Source organism: Lepidochelys kempii, chromosome 12 (genome assembly GCF_965140265.1).
Source record: "Lepidochelys kempii isolate rLepKem1 chromosome 12, rLepKem1.hap2, whole genome shotgun sequence".
In the NCBI taxonomy this organism is placed as follows: Eukaryota; Metazoa; Chordata; order Testudines; family Cheloniidae; genus Lepidochelys; species Lepidochelys kempii.
In genome coordinates this window covers 40,270,851-40,284,364 of record NC_133267.1, presented here as the reverse complement: position 1 = coordinate 40,284,364, position 13,514 = coordinate 40,270,851, and the positions used below count along the sequence as shown (strand labels likewise).

Below are 13,514 nucleotides of genomic sequence, written 5' to 3'. Positions count from 1 at the left end.
AATGATTTAATGCGAAGTGGGAAGGTTTAAAACTCCAGGTTACACAGCTGCCTGGCAGGAGTGAAGCCATGGGCCTGGGCTGTTCCTTAGGACTCCATCTCTGAGTATAACCCTTCCTCTAAGGGCCGCTCGTTCCGCTGCCCCCAGGGAGACACGCAGGGGTGAGCAGGTGGAGGAGCTGTGAGTGCAGGCAAATGCAGAGCTGCTGCAGTCCGGGTGGAGGCTAAGCCCCAGCACTTGTCTAAGGACCAGACCCTTTGCGTGGCTCCCGGCAGGACAGGAGTTAAAATGCCTCAGATCTAACTTTGTTACAGCGGAATTTTAATTCCCTCTGCCCGACCCAATGGCCAGTGGCTGCTCACATGAGTCTGATTAGCTGGATGTCGTCCGTGCCCCAGGCACTCCCCAAGGCACTACGCGCGAAGCGGCACCAGGATGAAAGCAGAGCAGGGGGACAGGGAAGGCGTCTTTTCCATACCCCCAGGGTCAGATGGCCACGACTGGGCATCCTGCAGCTCTCCCCTCATGGGGCAGTCTACGCTTCCTCCCTGCACTCCATTCCACAGTGCTGTGCCCTGACCCACTTTAACGTCATGCACAGGAGCTAAAGGACAGGATGAAAAGCAGGCCCCCTTCCTCCCAAGCCATGTGAATTGAGGCAGGCAGCACGCACAGCCACCATGGCTTTTGCTTCTGGGAAAGCAGCACTAGGGCCAGCCTGTGCCATGGGGCTGTCCCCAGACGGGCGAAGGAGCTGGAGTGGCTCCCATCAACGCCACGAGGCCCTGCTCTGCGAGATCGAGCTTTGTGAGCTGGCTCCCCAGCTGCACCCACGCTGACACCTCTGGCTGCAGAGGGAGCGACTCTTGGCCCTGCTGACGCACTAGCCTAGAGCAGCGCGGTGCAGCCGGCTCCTCCTCACACAATGCCCGCGGTGGAGGCAGAGAACAGGTAGCGTGGGGCCAGTCGTCACCCTGACCACTTGCCAGCTGTGGAAGAGGGCGGTAGCAATCGAGGGTCAAGGGGAATCTTACTCATTAAGGCCTGTGTGTGGCATGGAAGGCGGGCAGGAGGGAGGGGACAGCAGCAGTTTGGACTCGGGGTTCGCCCCTCCAAAGCAGTGTCCTGAGAGGACTCCAGCTCCAGCAGGCTGGAAGTTATGGAGAGACTAAAAAGGGCTTTTTAAATCCAGAAAAAAACTGGGCCCATTTCCCGTGGACAAAGCAGCAGGGAACGTCAAGGACCCGGCCTCTCTGCTCTGTGTGACTTTATTACATTGCACCACAAATCAGGAACATAATTACATAGCACTGTGTGGGTAAAGGGCTTGGTCTGGTTTCAATCCCAGTCCGCATCTCCGTCGGGATTTTCGTCTCGCGGAGGCTCCTGGAACTGGATATTCGCCAGCATGTCCCGCATGGCTGCCATTAGCCTGTTCACACCCTGGTTTAGATCCTGCCCAGCTCCAGCCTCTTCATCTCCATCTTGTCTGACCTCCCCCTGCAACACAGCGCAAGGCACGTAGTGAGAACAGGGAGATCGAGAGCCCCCAGCGCTGAACTGCTCAAAATGGCTTGGCCTTTAAACCCACAAGAATCAGGGCATTCAGATTTCAGGCTGCCCTAGGGTATAAAATCAATGAATGACTTGCACTATGAGTCAGTCATTTCAGTTCTGCCTCAAAGCACTTGCGCCCTGAGCAGCTTTTGAGGAAGAGAGTGTTAGAATTTTAGACCACTTAGGGAAAGCAAGCACGGTCAAAGCACAAGCCTGAGAGTCAGGAGATGTGATTTCTATTTCTGAAGGACAGTCATGTCCCCTTTCTGCACCTCATCTGAGCAAGAGGGAGGACAACTGTTGTGAAGTTTGCTCTCTAATGGCTGTGAAGCACTGAGGACGTGCTGTGAAGTCACAAGGTATTACAGCAACTGCTACAGTTAAGGGAGCAAAAACAGTTATTATAAACTCACTTCCACACTCAGTTATTATAAACTCACTTCAAACCATGGTGCAGAATTCCTTCAGCTGGTTTAATTACATGGTGGTTAAAAAAAAGCACAGTTCAGCTTCAGAAAGGGAGCTGTTGTCTTCCCCCAACTATGGGGGGCTAATTGATATGGTGGATCTCAAACACCCAGCCTGGCCTATGAATAGTTACCACCAAGACTGGTCTCTGCTGGTTTTTAATCTAAAAAGCACTGGAAAACACAGGAGCGAGTGGGCAGTTACGTTTTGTCACAAGCTCAGCACTAAAATCAGGATGCAGCGTCCTTATGCAAGAAGCTAGTTACAGCTATTCACAAGCTCCGCCAGCACAGCGGTGAGATCTAGAAGCTGCTTCAAAAACCCAACCAATTCTACAGAATTAGTGCAGCTTGCAGTCAAAATTTCAACATGAACCGTGACTCGGCCTCCTTGTTTCTCGGATTAGAGGGTAGTTACACTGCTAACATGACTGCTGCGGTGGTACTTCCTCACTCGTGATTTGACCTCCCAGCTCTCTTGGAGAATGGAAGCAGCCTGTCTTTAACTTATGCTCTTCAGAATACTCCCTTCACCAGCTGCAGGGATGAGAACGCTCGAACACACTGAAGGAAAGGAAGATTCCCACACACGTTCTGCATGCAAACAGACCTTACAAAGGGCAAGAACCCGAACTGCTGCCTTCGGATTTCATTGACTGACACAAGACATTAAATGTAGATGTTCCAGGATACACTGGATGAAAAGGCTTTTTGCAACTGAGGAAGACAGGCCCCTTCCCAGGTCAAAATCCTCCCCGTGTTCGTATTTGAGAACAAAGACTGAATGACATTTTGAAAGTGTGTGTTTAACAGTGGTAGTTACACACGTAGCCTCCAGCTAACGGTGCAATGGGTTGCTTGCATGCACAATACTACGCTGTGTAGGAAGGTTCGGTGTGGAATTCCACACACATGCTAGTACACATGTGCTATAGGTTCATTTAACATACCTGTAAGGTAAAATTTGGCAACAATGATCGAAAAAAGAGAGATAAAGTGCTTTCGTTGGATGGATGATTTGTCCTGGAAGAGAAAAACCCAAACAATCCCATTCAGTGAAACAAAGGACATTTGTATTTGACTCTCCCACACTCATCCCAGCTTTGCACGAAGACCCCCAGCTCCTGTACAATCTCACTTTGTTCTCTAGCAATGCATAGCTTTGCATAAGCCCAGTGCCAGGTTGGGGTAGGATTACCTGAAACAAAATGCTGAGATTCACTTTTCTTTGGATTCTACCACCCCCAGTTTAGTGAGTCTCTACTTGAGGCAGGAGCACTTCCACAGGGATGCAGGCTGCGGTCAGATTTCTGCACACCTTTGCAATGTGCATGACACTCAACAGAGCAGCTTCGATACAAAACAGCCTGCCCTCATGGCGTCTATCCCAAACCCCACCTGGAGGGATCCCTGCCTCATTCAGAGAGATTGATGCGAAGTGACATTTTGAAGCAGTGCTAATACTGAGTGGCCTCTGCGGACTGTCTCAGATGGTGACCCACAGACAGCTACCACCCCACAAAAGTGGCAGGACACAACCCCTGTCTGTATGGTTCATACCCCTTATTAAGCGCTGTAAGTCAAACTAATGGTTCTACTGTTCTCAGATGGAGGAAGATTTTACTCCAAGCCACGATTTCATTAGCGTCCACGCCGCTGTGTGCCTGGGCACTTATTAAAGCAAACAGCTGAGCTATGCAGAAAGACATGAATCCGAAGTGGAGAAATACCTTTCTGGTCTTGTATAGGAAGTGATGGAGTCCAAGGGAGGCAGGGGGTCAAACCCCATTACGGGCTGGGATGTCACTTCCTTCAAAACAAGGGACAAAAATCAGACCCCTGTCAAAACACTAACTTCTCATGCCTCCTGTCTAATGGAGCAACCATGTCACCCAGCATGGGCAGAGAAGGCACACAACTGACCTAGGACAATAAGTCCTCCCGGGCACATAGTCCCATGTAGCATTAAGACAATCACAGCAGCCGTGTCATGGCCCCAGTTGCCCTAGCATAGCAGGACAAGTCTGGGTACCCCCACAATCAAACACTTGCAGCACACCCCTATGCCCACCCCTGGGGCGAGGCGCTCAGGGAATACACACGGCAATGCCTTGGTGCAATGGGCTGAGGCTATTTCTTTGTGACACTATTAAGCCTGGGACCTATTTTTGGCTTGGCTTCCCCCTTGCCTGCTGCAGCACTTGGCCTGGCCCAGAACGCCCAGCTACCGGAGGAGGGGTTCTCTGTGGGTGCTCCACAGAGAGCGAAGCCTGCTCTGGAGCAATGGGACAGGCAGAGACGTATAGAAGACCAATGTCTCCGTTGAAGAGCCCCACTGGGCTTGGTTTGATATGGCCGGGGGGCACAAAGGGAGCACCTGGGGGGCCATGACGCACGCGTGACACTGAGGACACAATGCCCCATTTTTACTCACCAGGGGCAGTGCTGCCGTGGCTTCTTTCAGCTCCGAGAGAATCACATGGCGAGAGATGTTTCTGGGGGCGCTCTGGTACCGCACCTTGCGCCTAAGGGCGGACAGGGAAGGGCGTCACTGACGCACACCACAATGCACTACGGCACTGACAGGGTTTGCATTCCCTGGTGGCAGCGTCAGCTTCATCCCAGCCTCCTACGGGATGTGCCGTGCTCATCAGACCCTCCCTCGCCTGGCATTCAGTGGCTGCACCGGTCCTGGTGAGAGCGGCCATACGCTCAGATACCACCTGGGTGGTGCTCTCCAGCAAGCCCACCAGACCAAGGGAGCCAAGCGGCCTCAAAGGAACGCTGCTGAGATGCCCCAACAGTCCCACCCCTCACCCCCCGCTGCATTCCAATCCCTACTTCAAAGTGCTCACCCTACCCACACCTTGCCCGTCTCTGCCTCACAAGTCAGCCTATGATGAGCACATCCCTGCCCTCAGCAGTGTGACAAGGTCAGAGCTCCCCCCAGCTGGCCTGGTCACTCTCTGCCAAGGAGGGAGCGGCCTACACACACACAGTCTTTGCTAGCAGGAAATCCATCTGCTTCTCAGGTTCATTCCAAGGCCCTGGTGACAGCCAGGTGAGAGTCAGAGCAAGGAAAGCAAAGAATGGGACCTTCTACTGAGCCACAGATATAGCGATTCTCAAACTGTGGGTTGGGACCCCATTTTAATGGGGTCGCCAGGGCTGGCTTAGACTTGCTGAGGCTCGGGGCCAAAGCCCAAGGACTTCAGCCCTGGGCAGTGGGGCTCAGGTCACAGACCCCCAGCTTGGGGCTGAAGCCCTTGGGCTTTGGTCACCCTGCCCAGAGTGGTGGGGCTTGGGCTTTAGTCCCCCAACAGGGGCATCAGGGCTTGGGCTGGCTCAGGCTTTGGCTCCCCGTCCTGGGGTCATACAGTAATTTTTGTTGTCACGGTGCAATGAAGTTTGAGAACCCCTGACTCTCAGCTCACCTCCACGCTGGCCCCTATCTCACTAAGACTTCACCTTCCTGGCACCAAAATTTCTCCCACCAGTGGGAGCACCTGCAGAAGCTACTTGGCAAGAGCATAAAATGGGGCCATCCCTCCCCCAGACCCAGAACAGCAGAGGAGGCCCCACCCCCTGCTAACCCTGGAGGGCACTAGGACCCAGGCAGTGTTCCCCTCTACCTTCACTTCTCTTTCCCTTCAGTTGACCCCTCTAAGTAACCCCACAAAAATCGGGGATCCTAGAGGCCATCGACTGCTCACTCTGCCTGCACATACCCCTTTCCACCCCCCAGTCTGTCTGAGCAGGGACTGGTTGCTCCAGTGTTTGTCTAGCATCTTGGACAATGGGGCCCCTTTCTTAGTTGGCCATAGGCACCACTGTAATCAACACGTTTAGTAACACCAGTCCAATGCAGCCTTTGTTTGTCCAACAAGATGTACAGCCACCAGCGACGCCACACAGTTGCCTACAGGCCAATGCAGGGACACCGGGGTCTAGACAAACGTCTGTACAGCTCCAAGGGTTTATGGCTCCGTAACACGTGCTACCTTAACTGGAGGCGGGAAGATTTCCTCTTTGGTAAGGTGCTTTAACCCGTAGTGGTATGTGATCGCTGGGAAGCAGCCCAGGGAACCCCGATGGGACAGAGAAATGAGCTATTTGGTGGCATGCATGCTGTAATTTGTAATGATGCTGGGTAGCTCACTCGTGCACTGCATACACGGTACAAGAGTAGCCTGACAGCACTGGGCTCATCAACGCCAGTAGCTCAGTCTCACTGTCGAGAAAGATGAGGGACAAGGTAAGTCCCACTCATTCTGCAAACAAGGCACAATCTAGCCTGAAACTGCTGCAGGAAAGCAGGAATTGCAGCTGCGAGGGAGAGAGAAGCCATGAGACCAAGGCATAGGTGCTGGGGTCAGTGAAAGGGGAAGAGGTGGAGGAGGACATGTCTGAACCCAGACTGGCAGCCTCCTTGGCTGCCCAGACTCAGGCGGCCCTTGCCCAGTTAAGCAAGGTCTCAGGAGCAGCTGGGAGTTGTTGTCTGCTATCCAGAGACAATCATATTAGAACAAAAGCACACTGTCTAGCGCAGGGGTGGCCAAACTTACTGGCCCTCTGAGCTACATATGACAATCTTCAGAAGTTCGAAAGCCAGGGCACACCTGCTGCCCCGAGCCTTGGCAGGTGCGCCCCACTGGGCAAAAGCCCCTACCGCACCACCCTGCTGCAAGGCAGAGGTCCTGAGCTTCCCACAACCAGTAGGTGGAGAATAAAGGGGTTGGGAGGGCTCGGTGAGCTGCACTTTAATGGTAAAAGAGCCACCTGTGATTTGTGAGCCACAGTTTGGCCACCTCTGGTCTAGTACTTGGCCGTTCAGATACTGCTGGTCCTGGCTACTTTTGGGGGTTCCCCCCAGTCCACCCTGAGGGGACAGGACCCAGCCTTTACACACTCTAAAGGACAAGCTGAAGGAAGTTCAGTGCAGCTCAGGGCTCAAAGGCCTGGGACACCAAGGTGCCATCGGCAGTTTGGCACAGAACTCCTCCACAGCTAAGAGGCAAGTTCCAAGGGGCACAGGGAACAGCACCTCCAGCACCTTATCACTGGCGTGGCTAGGTCTAGACTGCTTGCGCAGTGAAGTTCCACATGCCAGACTGCACGCAGCATTCTGGGCCTGGGATAGGGTCCAAGACCAACAAGGCTCTTTTATCTAAATCTAGATCCCCCCTCGTCAGAGCGTTTCAGTGCCTCTATCTTGAAGGTCTAAGGTTCTAGGTTATCTGGTACGGAAGAGCGGTCGGCCTCAGCCAACCGCACTCACTTCTGCGCAAACTCCTCCACCGCTGGATCACTCGTGTCCACCCTCCGTAATACTTCGTGAACATTGGTTTCCAGCCAGGCCATGACGGCAGGGTCCTTCCACAGGGCGTGAGTCCTTCCTACGTACAGGGAGACCAGCTGGTTCAAGGCAGGAGGCTGGCTGTGGGACACAGAGCGTTAACACACAGCAGGCACTGCTCACCCCAGCCCACCCGGAGGCCTGTCTCAGATTCTCACACTGAACGAGCTGCAATCTCCTGTGTTTCCTATTTGCACCAGCCTCCACCAGCTTACTGCGTCTCGAAAGACGGAGTGCTGTTCCCAGAACAGCCCCGACAGGGAAAGGATGAGAAAGCGCCCCACCTTTCCCTGAGATCCGGGCAGCGAGATGACCACAGGGCACAGAAGCCGCAGAGCCAGACAAGCACCCGGAGGAGACGGCCTGCCCAGGTCACATGCACACACGAGTGTCTGCTGCAGCAGACACAGACACTTGCAAGGCCCAAGATGAACCTGTGGCCTACCTACATTAAGCTGGGGGTTTTTACTGGGCATTATCTATCTGGGCTCTCCTATGGGTCCCCATCAGCCTGCTACCCAAGTGCCTCCCATGAGCAAACAGCCCTCTCTCCCTCTCCCACTCCCTGCTGGGACAAGCAGTTACTCCTCTCCTCAGTTCCTGGACATGCAGACTGCAGAACGAGCTGAGAAACCCGCCAGCAGTGCAAGGCGAAGCTTTGATTCCTTCCGTTGAAAAGCTTGGGCAGTTCTTACCTTATCTGAGCTTGGAGTCCAAAAACAGAATGTGAAGCAACCCTGGAGTCTGGCTGCACGCTACAGCGATCCAGCAACGGCATAAGAACTGCAAGAGAAAATCAGCATCCACCTTCAGCACACCACAGACAGGGACTGCCAGACCTACCAGGTCCCCAGTGCCAGCGGCTGCAAAGAGCTCCTAGAACTGGGACAAAGGCCAGCTGGGGAGAGCAGGTGCTTTTCTAGAATCAGGCCATGTCTGCTCTACAGGGGAAAGCCGATCTCAGCTATGCAATTTGAGTTACGTTAGTAGTGTAACTCAAGTCGACATACTTAGATCTGCTCACCGCGGCGGCCACGCTACGCGATGTCGACGGAAGAGCATCTCCTGTCGACTCCCCTTGCGCTCCTCATTCCAGTGGAGTACCGGAGTCCACGGCAGAACGATCTGCGGTCGATTTAGCAGGTCTTCACTAGACCCACTAAATCGACCACTGATGCATCGATCACCAGGAGTTCATCCCCTGGTAAGTGTAGACAAGGCCTCAAGCACCAGAAACATAGGAAGAGGACAACGTCCAAATTTATGGCTGAAGACTCTGTTGCACATTTTATTATATTTAGCAGACAGCAGAAACTGGACCTTTGTTCACATAGCTACATCTACGTGATGCTACATCTGCTACACAAAATGTTTCAAGTTGTGTTTTTTTAAATCACTGTCCAGAGCTTTGCATAAGCATTTAATGAAATGCCAAAAGGAATAAGGTACAATGTCGTGACATTAACACTGCCGGCCTTTGAACTTGAATACAGGTTTTATTTTCGTCCTCATGACCAGCAGCAGAAAGGATGGGTTATGTCAAGAGTCAACACAAACTGAACCCCTTTGTTCAGGGAGAGATGCATATTCCTGCCTGCAAAGGCAAATCAGTTCTGGCAATCTATGTCCCCTCCTGGCCCAGAGGCGCTACATGGCTCCTCTCTGGAACAGAAGAAAGTGGATGGATGGATGAAAGTGGATGTGATAGGAGCCACAAACAGAGCATCTAAAGTGTAACGGTGCCTCAGAGGGAACAGACAGTAAATCTGGATCAAAGCATCTTCCTGTGATGACACAGAATCTGTGCTCCTGCCCCCAACCTGTGCACATGTGATGTGTATATTTATACATGGGGGAGAGGCACCGAGTGCGGTGCAAGATAGGAGGGGAACAGCAGAGGGAGGGAGAAGACACGGACAGTTACTGATCCCTTTCTAACATACTGAAGGCTGAGGGCACCAAATATTGCCCATAAAGTTCTACAGTCTTTTCTATAGCCCCACTGCCATCTGATGCATGGGGCATAAGGCCACGTTCACCATCAGCTGGGAATCAACACTTGCACAGACTAAAGACCGAACATGGAACACTCCACCTTGACCTGAGGGACTGTGCTGCACTGCATCTTGGGACCTAGTGCCTGAGAGCCACGTCTCTGTACTGAGAAGGGGCAGGGCCATCTGCTCCATTACAGGAATAATACGTCTGTCTTCAGTCACTGAGAGTTTGGCCGTTGTTTGTGTGCATAAATCCTCAACCAGACATTCTGGGGCTGTTTGCCACCACACTTACCGCTCGGGAACATGATCAGCGCATGCTGGAGAAGGTGGGCAGCTCTCTCCTGTGCCTGGCTTAGCTCCACTTCCGAGAGCTCTTCCTGCTGGCTCAGAAGGAAATACGCCAGCGGAACCGAGAAGGCAAAGTTTGGGAGCTGGGACAAGTTTCGGTGACCCTGCAGATGAAAGAAAGATTTCCCAGGCAATGGTAACATTGGTGCTAGTCTCAAGACTGCTCGGTTACACTCCTGGGGGTACCACCTCTCATTGCACGACCTCTGGAGAATTACTTCCCATTCTGTGCCTCAGTGTGCACATCTGTGCAATGGACAAAGTGATACCAAACTCACACTATTGCTTATACAGCACTCGAAACCCCTGGTTCAAGAGAGCCAAGTCTGGTATCTTAGGGTACATTCCAGTCAGTGTCTGCAGTTCTGGTACAAGCGGCCTGGCCCTCGTCCCCTATGGTGCAGCTGCCCTCCCTTCTCAGCCCAGCACTCGCCGAGACAGGTCACTGAAGGGTGTGGAGCCCCAGGAATCTGCTCTTGTCCAGTTCCCGCTCACCTCCTGCCAGGGGAGCCGGCTGCCAACTCACCTCCCACTCTTGGAACATGCGTGTCAGGAAGGCGTATTCTCTAGCTCGGAGCGACAGCAAATCAATAAGCAGCAGCACACACAGCGGGTCATTCTCCGGATCAAGGCTAGGAGAGGGGGAGGGGATGAACCAGAGGAGCAGCATTACAAAAGCTCATGATAGAGTTACTCACTCAAAATCAGACCGGACTGCTGGCTTAAGACTCAACCTGCCAGCCCCACAAACTGGTCACAGTTCATGGGATGGCACCAATGAGGGAAGCACAATCACTGCCATGTGGCAGGACAATAAGGCCACTCAGACAAGGCAGCATCTAGCCAGGGCTAGGAAGCACAGGACCAGGCAGATACAGAACAAGTCTGTGGGCCTAGAGGGGGACAGAGCAGGAGCCTGCCCAAAAGAGAGTCCAAGCCGTCTGCAGAGAAAAGTACAGGTACAGAGCACAATTTTCCTGTCAATGCTGAAGGTGAGGTGTAAACTGTTCTGCTCTAGCTCAGTGTTTCTCAACGATCGGTCTGTGGACCAGCCCCAGTCCTGAGATCTCCCTGACACTTTAGGAAGGCAGCAAGCTGGTCCCTGGTATCAAAAAGGTTGAGAAACACTGAACTAGTTCAATACCAGCTATTGCACCTGAAGCAGGAAGTAATTCAGGGAAATTCTATGCCCTGTTATGCAGGTCAGCTGCCCTAAACAATCACACAGGTCCCTTCTGGCGTCAGAAGCTATGGAATAACCAAGTGTGCCGATTGTCCCACAGAGCCCGGAGACAGCCCAGGCAGCCGGCAGAGTCTGCTGTCAGACCCAACACTGATCTCTGGTTCCCAGACCTTGCAACGCCCAGCGCACAGCATAGGGGTGATGCGCACCACCGTGGAACCCCACTGCTAACGGCCAGGAGGCCGAGCACACAGTCAGAGCAGACTGTAGTCAGACTCATCATTACAGGTGTAGCCCATTGGGAAGACAGGTCCTGGTGTGCAAGGCTCTACCTGGATCTGATCAGCCAGACCACCGGGCGGAACGTCAGCCAAGGCCTGCACTGAACTCCATGGCCATGCCTGGGCTACCCAGCATCCCTCCAACTTGTCAAAAGCAGCAGCAGAGCAGTGAGGCAGGAGAAATTCCTTTCTGCCCAATACCTGCCCCCAAGGAACCGCTCAGGCTACATCTACACCAGGGCCTTTGGGCAATGATGGACTTGCAATGGTGGGAAATTTTGCCAAGCCTGGTGCAGACAAGGCCCGTGTGGTGTTCAGAGCCTGCACTCTATGGGCAACCAGAAATCTCAGCACCAGCCCAACCGGGATGCTGTACAGATTCTGCACACACTCCCCCGAAGGGAGCCCAAACTAGAAGGGCCCAGCACCGCTCTTTACCTCAGGATAAGTTTGCAGAACTCCAGGGCTGTACGGGGACAGCCTCTCTTCTCCAGGAAGATCATGTGTTTGAAGAGAGACAGGTAGAAAGCTCTGCAAAGGCCAAAGCAGAAACACGTTGAAAAATACACAGGCAGAAAAGAACCACATCACCCTGCTACTTCTGAAAAGGGGAAACACTGGGCCTGAACCCGGCTACCCGGAATGCCAAGGGCAGATCCAGGTATCTTCTTCTAGCTGAAGACCTTCCAGGTGGGAATGTGGACAGCCAGGTCCTGACTCCTTTTTCCAGGAACTGGTCCATGTCTCCGTCCCGAGTTCTTGGATTGTATGGAATGGGATGAGCTGGGGAACCCGAACTCAGGCTATACTCCCCAGGACGGTACAGAGCTGGGGCCAGGGGCTCTGGAAGACAGGAGAGGGAGTCAGGGATTCTGTTCCAATTTGACTGCCCAGGCTTACAGCAGCCACGATCTGCAGCCACAGCAGCTGCCACAAACTCCTCATGGCTTTCAAGTTACAGATGTTGGAGAACTGCAGGGGTGGGTACTAATGTCAGAGTTGGAGAAGCACCTGAATTGTGACAAAAAGAAGTCTGACATCAAGTTGGAACTGGAAGCACGAGCAAATTCAAGGTACTGAGGGGCAAGCAGTTTCTGCATCCGTCTGCTGTTTCCTGACGGATTTCCTGCCCAGGTGCAGAAGTTGGGGCTCTGATTAGCTGGACATTAAATGAGGGTGAACAGCACACTCAGAACCACCTCTAGGCTGAATCTCATTTCCCCATACCAACCCCATGCACAGAAGAGGGACAGGCTGGGAGGTCCTCACCTGTTCTCAGGTCTCCGGTAATCAAGCCTGCAGGTTCCACTGGTGAGACTGAACACAGGGTGAAACGCACACTCCAGACTGTACAGCGCTCGCTCTGCACACAACACAAGCACTATTAGGGGAATGGCCATACCTCACCCCCACTTCTCAATGTGGCAGTCAAATCCAGCCCCCCGGACACCACTGACAAATGGCTGCTCAGGGGCCTACAGCCCACAGACCATGCAGTCTGAGTTTCCTAGCAAGGGCCACGGCCACACCAGTGATTAGTTTGGCAGTCTCAGCAGACCTGAAAGGCTGAGGGAGCCCAGTTACTCTGCAGGTCAGGGACAAGTGGAACATGCCTGCTAGGCTGTATCTGTCCTGCACAGAGGACTGTGGGCAAGCCACCTTTCCCCAGAACTATGTTTTGGGTGCTAGGATTTTGAACAAAAATTTATCGGTAGGAGGCCTGGGCTCAGGGCTCAAGGATGAGCCAACTGCACAGCTATCTTGGGATTCAAAACCGCAGATTCTGTTCTAGCCCGTGGGGCCTGGTATCGCCTCCATCTGATACCTTCCAATCGGCAGCAGCCCAGTGCTGGTTTTCCAGCAGTGCCCCGGCTCGCCAGTAACTCTGTCTCACTGAAGATAAGACTATCATTATCTGCACGTGTCTGGGTCTGCGGATCACACCCAGCACTCTCTTTTCCATGCGGCGGGGACTCAAACATCCCCGGACCAGGCAGAGTCCCCAGCCTGCTCTCAGCGGCACACATGGACTTTGAGTTATTGCCCCTTTCTGAGGTCTGGTTGTATTGGCAACAAGACACCAGAGCAGAGAACTCAGTATAAGCTGCCTTCCAGAACTCCCCATCTAAGAGCTCCTCTGTCCTCACTGGACCTGCCCACCAGCACGACTCAGCAGTGACCCTGAATCCCACTGCCAGGTCTCGGTACACTGAACCCTGCATTCCTACCGAAGGGCTTAGAACAGGCACCCTGTTACACTTCAGAAACTTGCTAAGATCAGACGTGCTTCCCAGTGCTCAACCCATATAGGTCCACTAGCTT

General features: G+C 53.3%; 1 protein-coding gene across 2 annotated transcripts in view; it reads right to left on the bottom strand.

Annotated features, from left to right (window-relative positions):
- Positions 1-1,252: 1,252 nt before the first annotated feature.
- Positions 1,253-13,514, bottom strand: part of TCF25 (TCF25 ribosome quality control complex subunit) — a 28,477-nt gene continuing 16,215 nt past the window's right edge. For both annotated transcript variants that reach the window (XM_073308281.1, XM_073308282.1), the window contains exons 9-18: positions 12,462-12,555; positions 11,631-11,723; positions 10,255-10,360; positions 9,673-9,832; positions 8,076-8,163; positions 7,303-7,461; positions 4,459-4,549; positions 3,755-3,834; positions 2,975-3,047; positions 1,253-1,500 (exon numbers count right to left, since the gene is read on the bottom strand). In XM_073308281.1, coding sequence (XP_073164382.1) covers positions 1,339-1,500; positions 2,975-3,047; positions 3,755-3,834; positions 4,459-4,549; positions 7,303-7,461; positions 8,076-8,163; positions 9,673-9,832; positions 10,255-10,360; positions 11,631-11,723; positions 12,462-12,555 — 1,106 coding nt within the window. In that variant the 3' untranslated portion in view covers positions 1,253-1,338. The remainder of the gene's footprint in view (positions 1,501-2,974; positions 3,048-3,754; positions 3,835-4,458; positions 4,550-7,302; positions 7,462-8,075; positions 8,164-9,672; positions 9,833-10,254; positions 10,361-11,630; positions 11,724-12,461; positions 12,556-13,514) is intronic.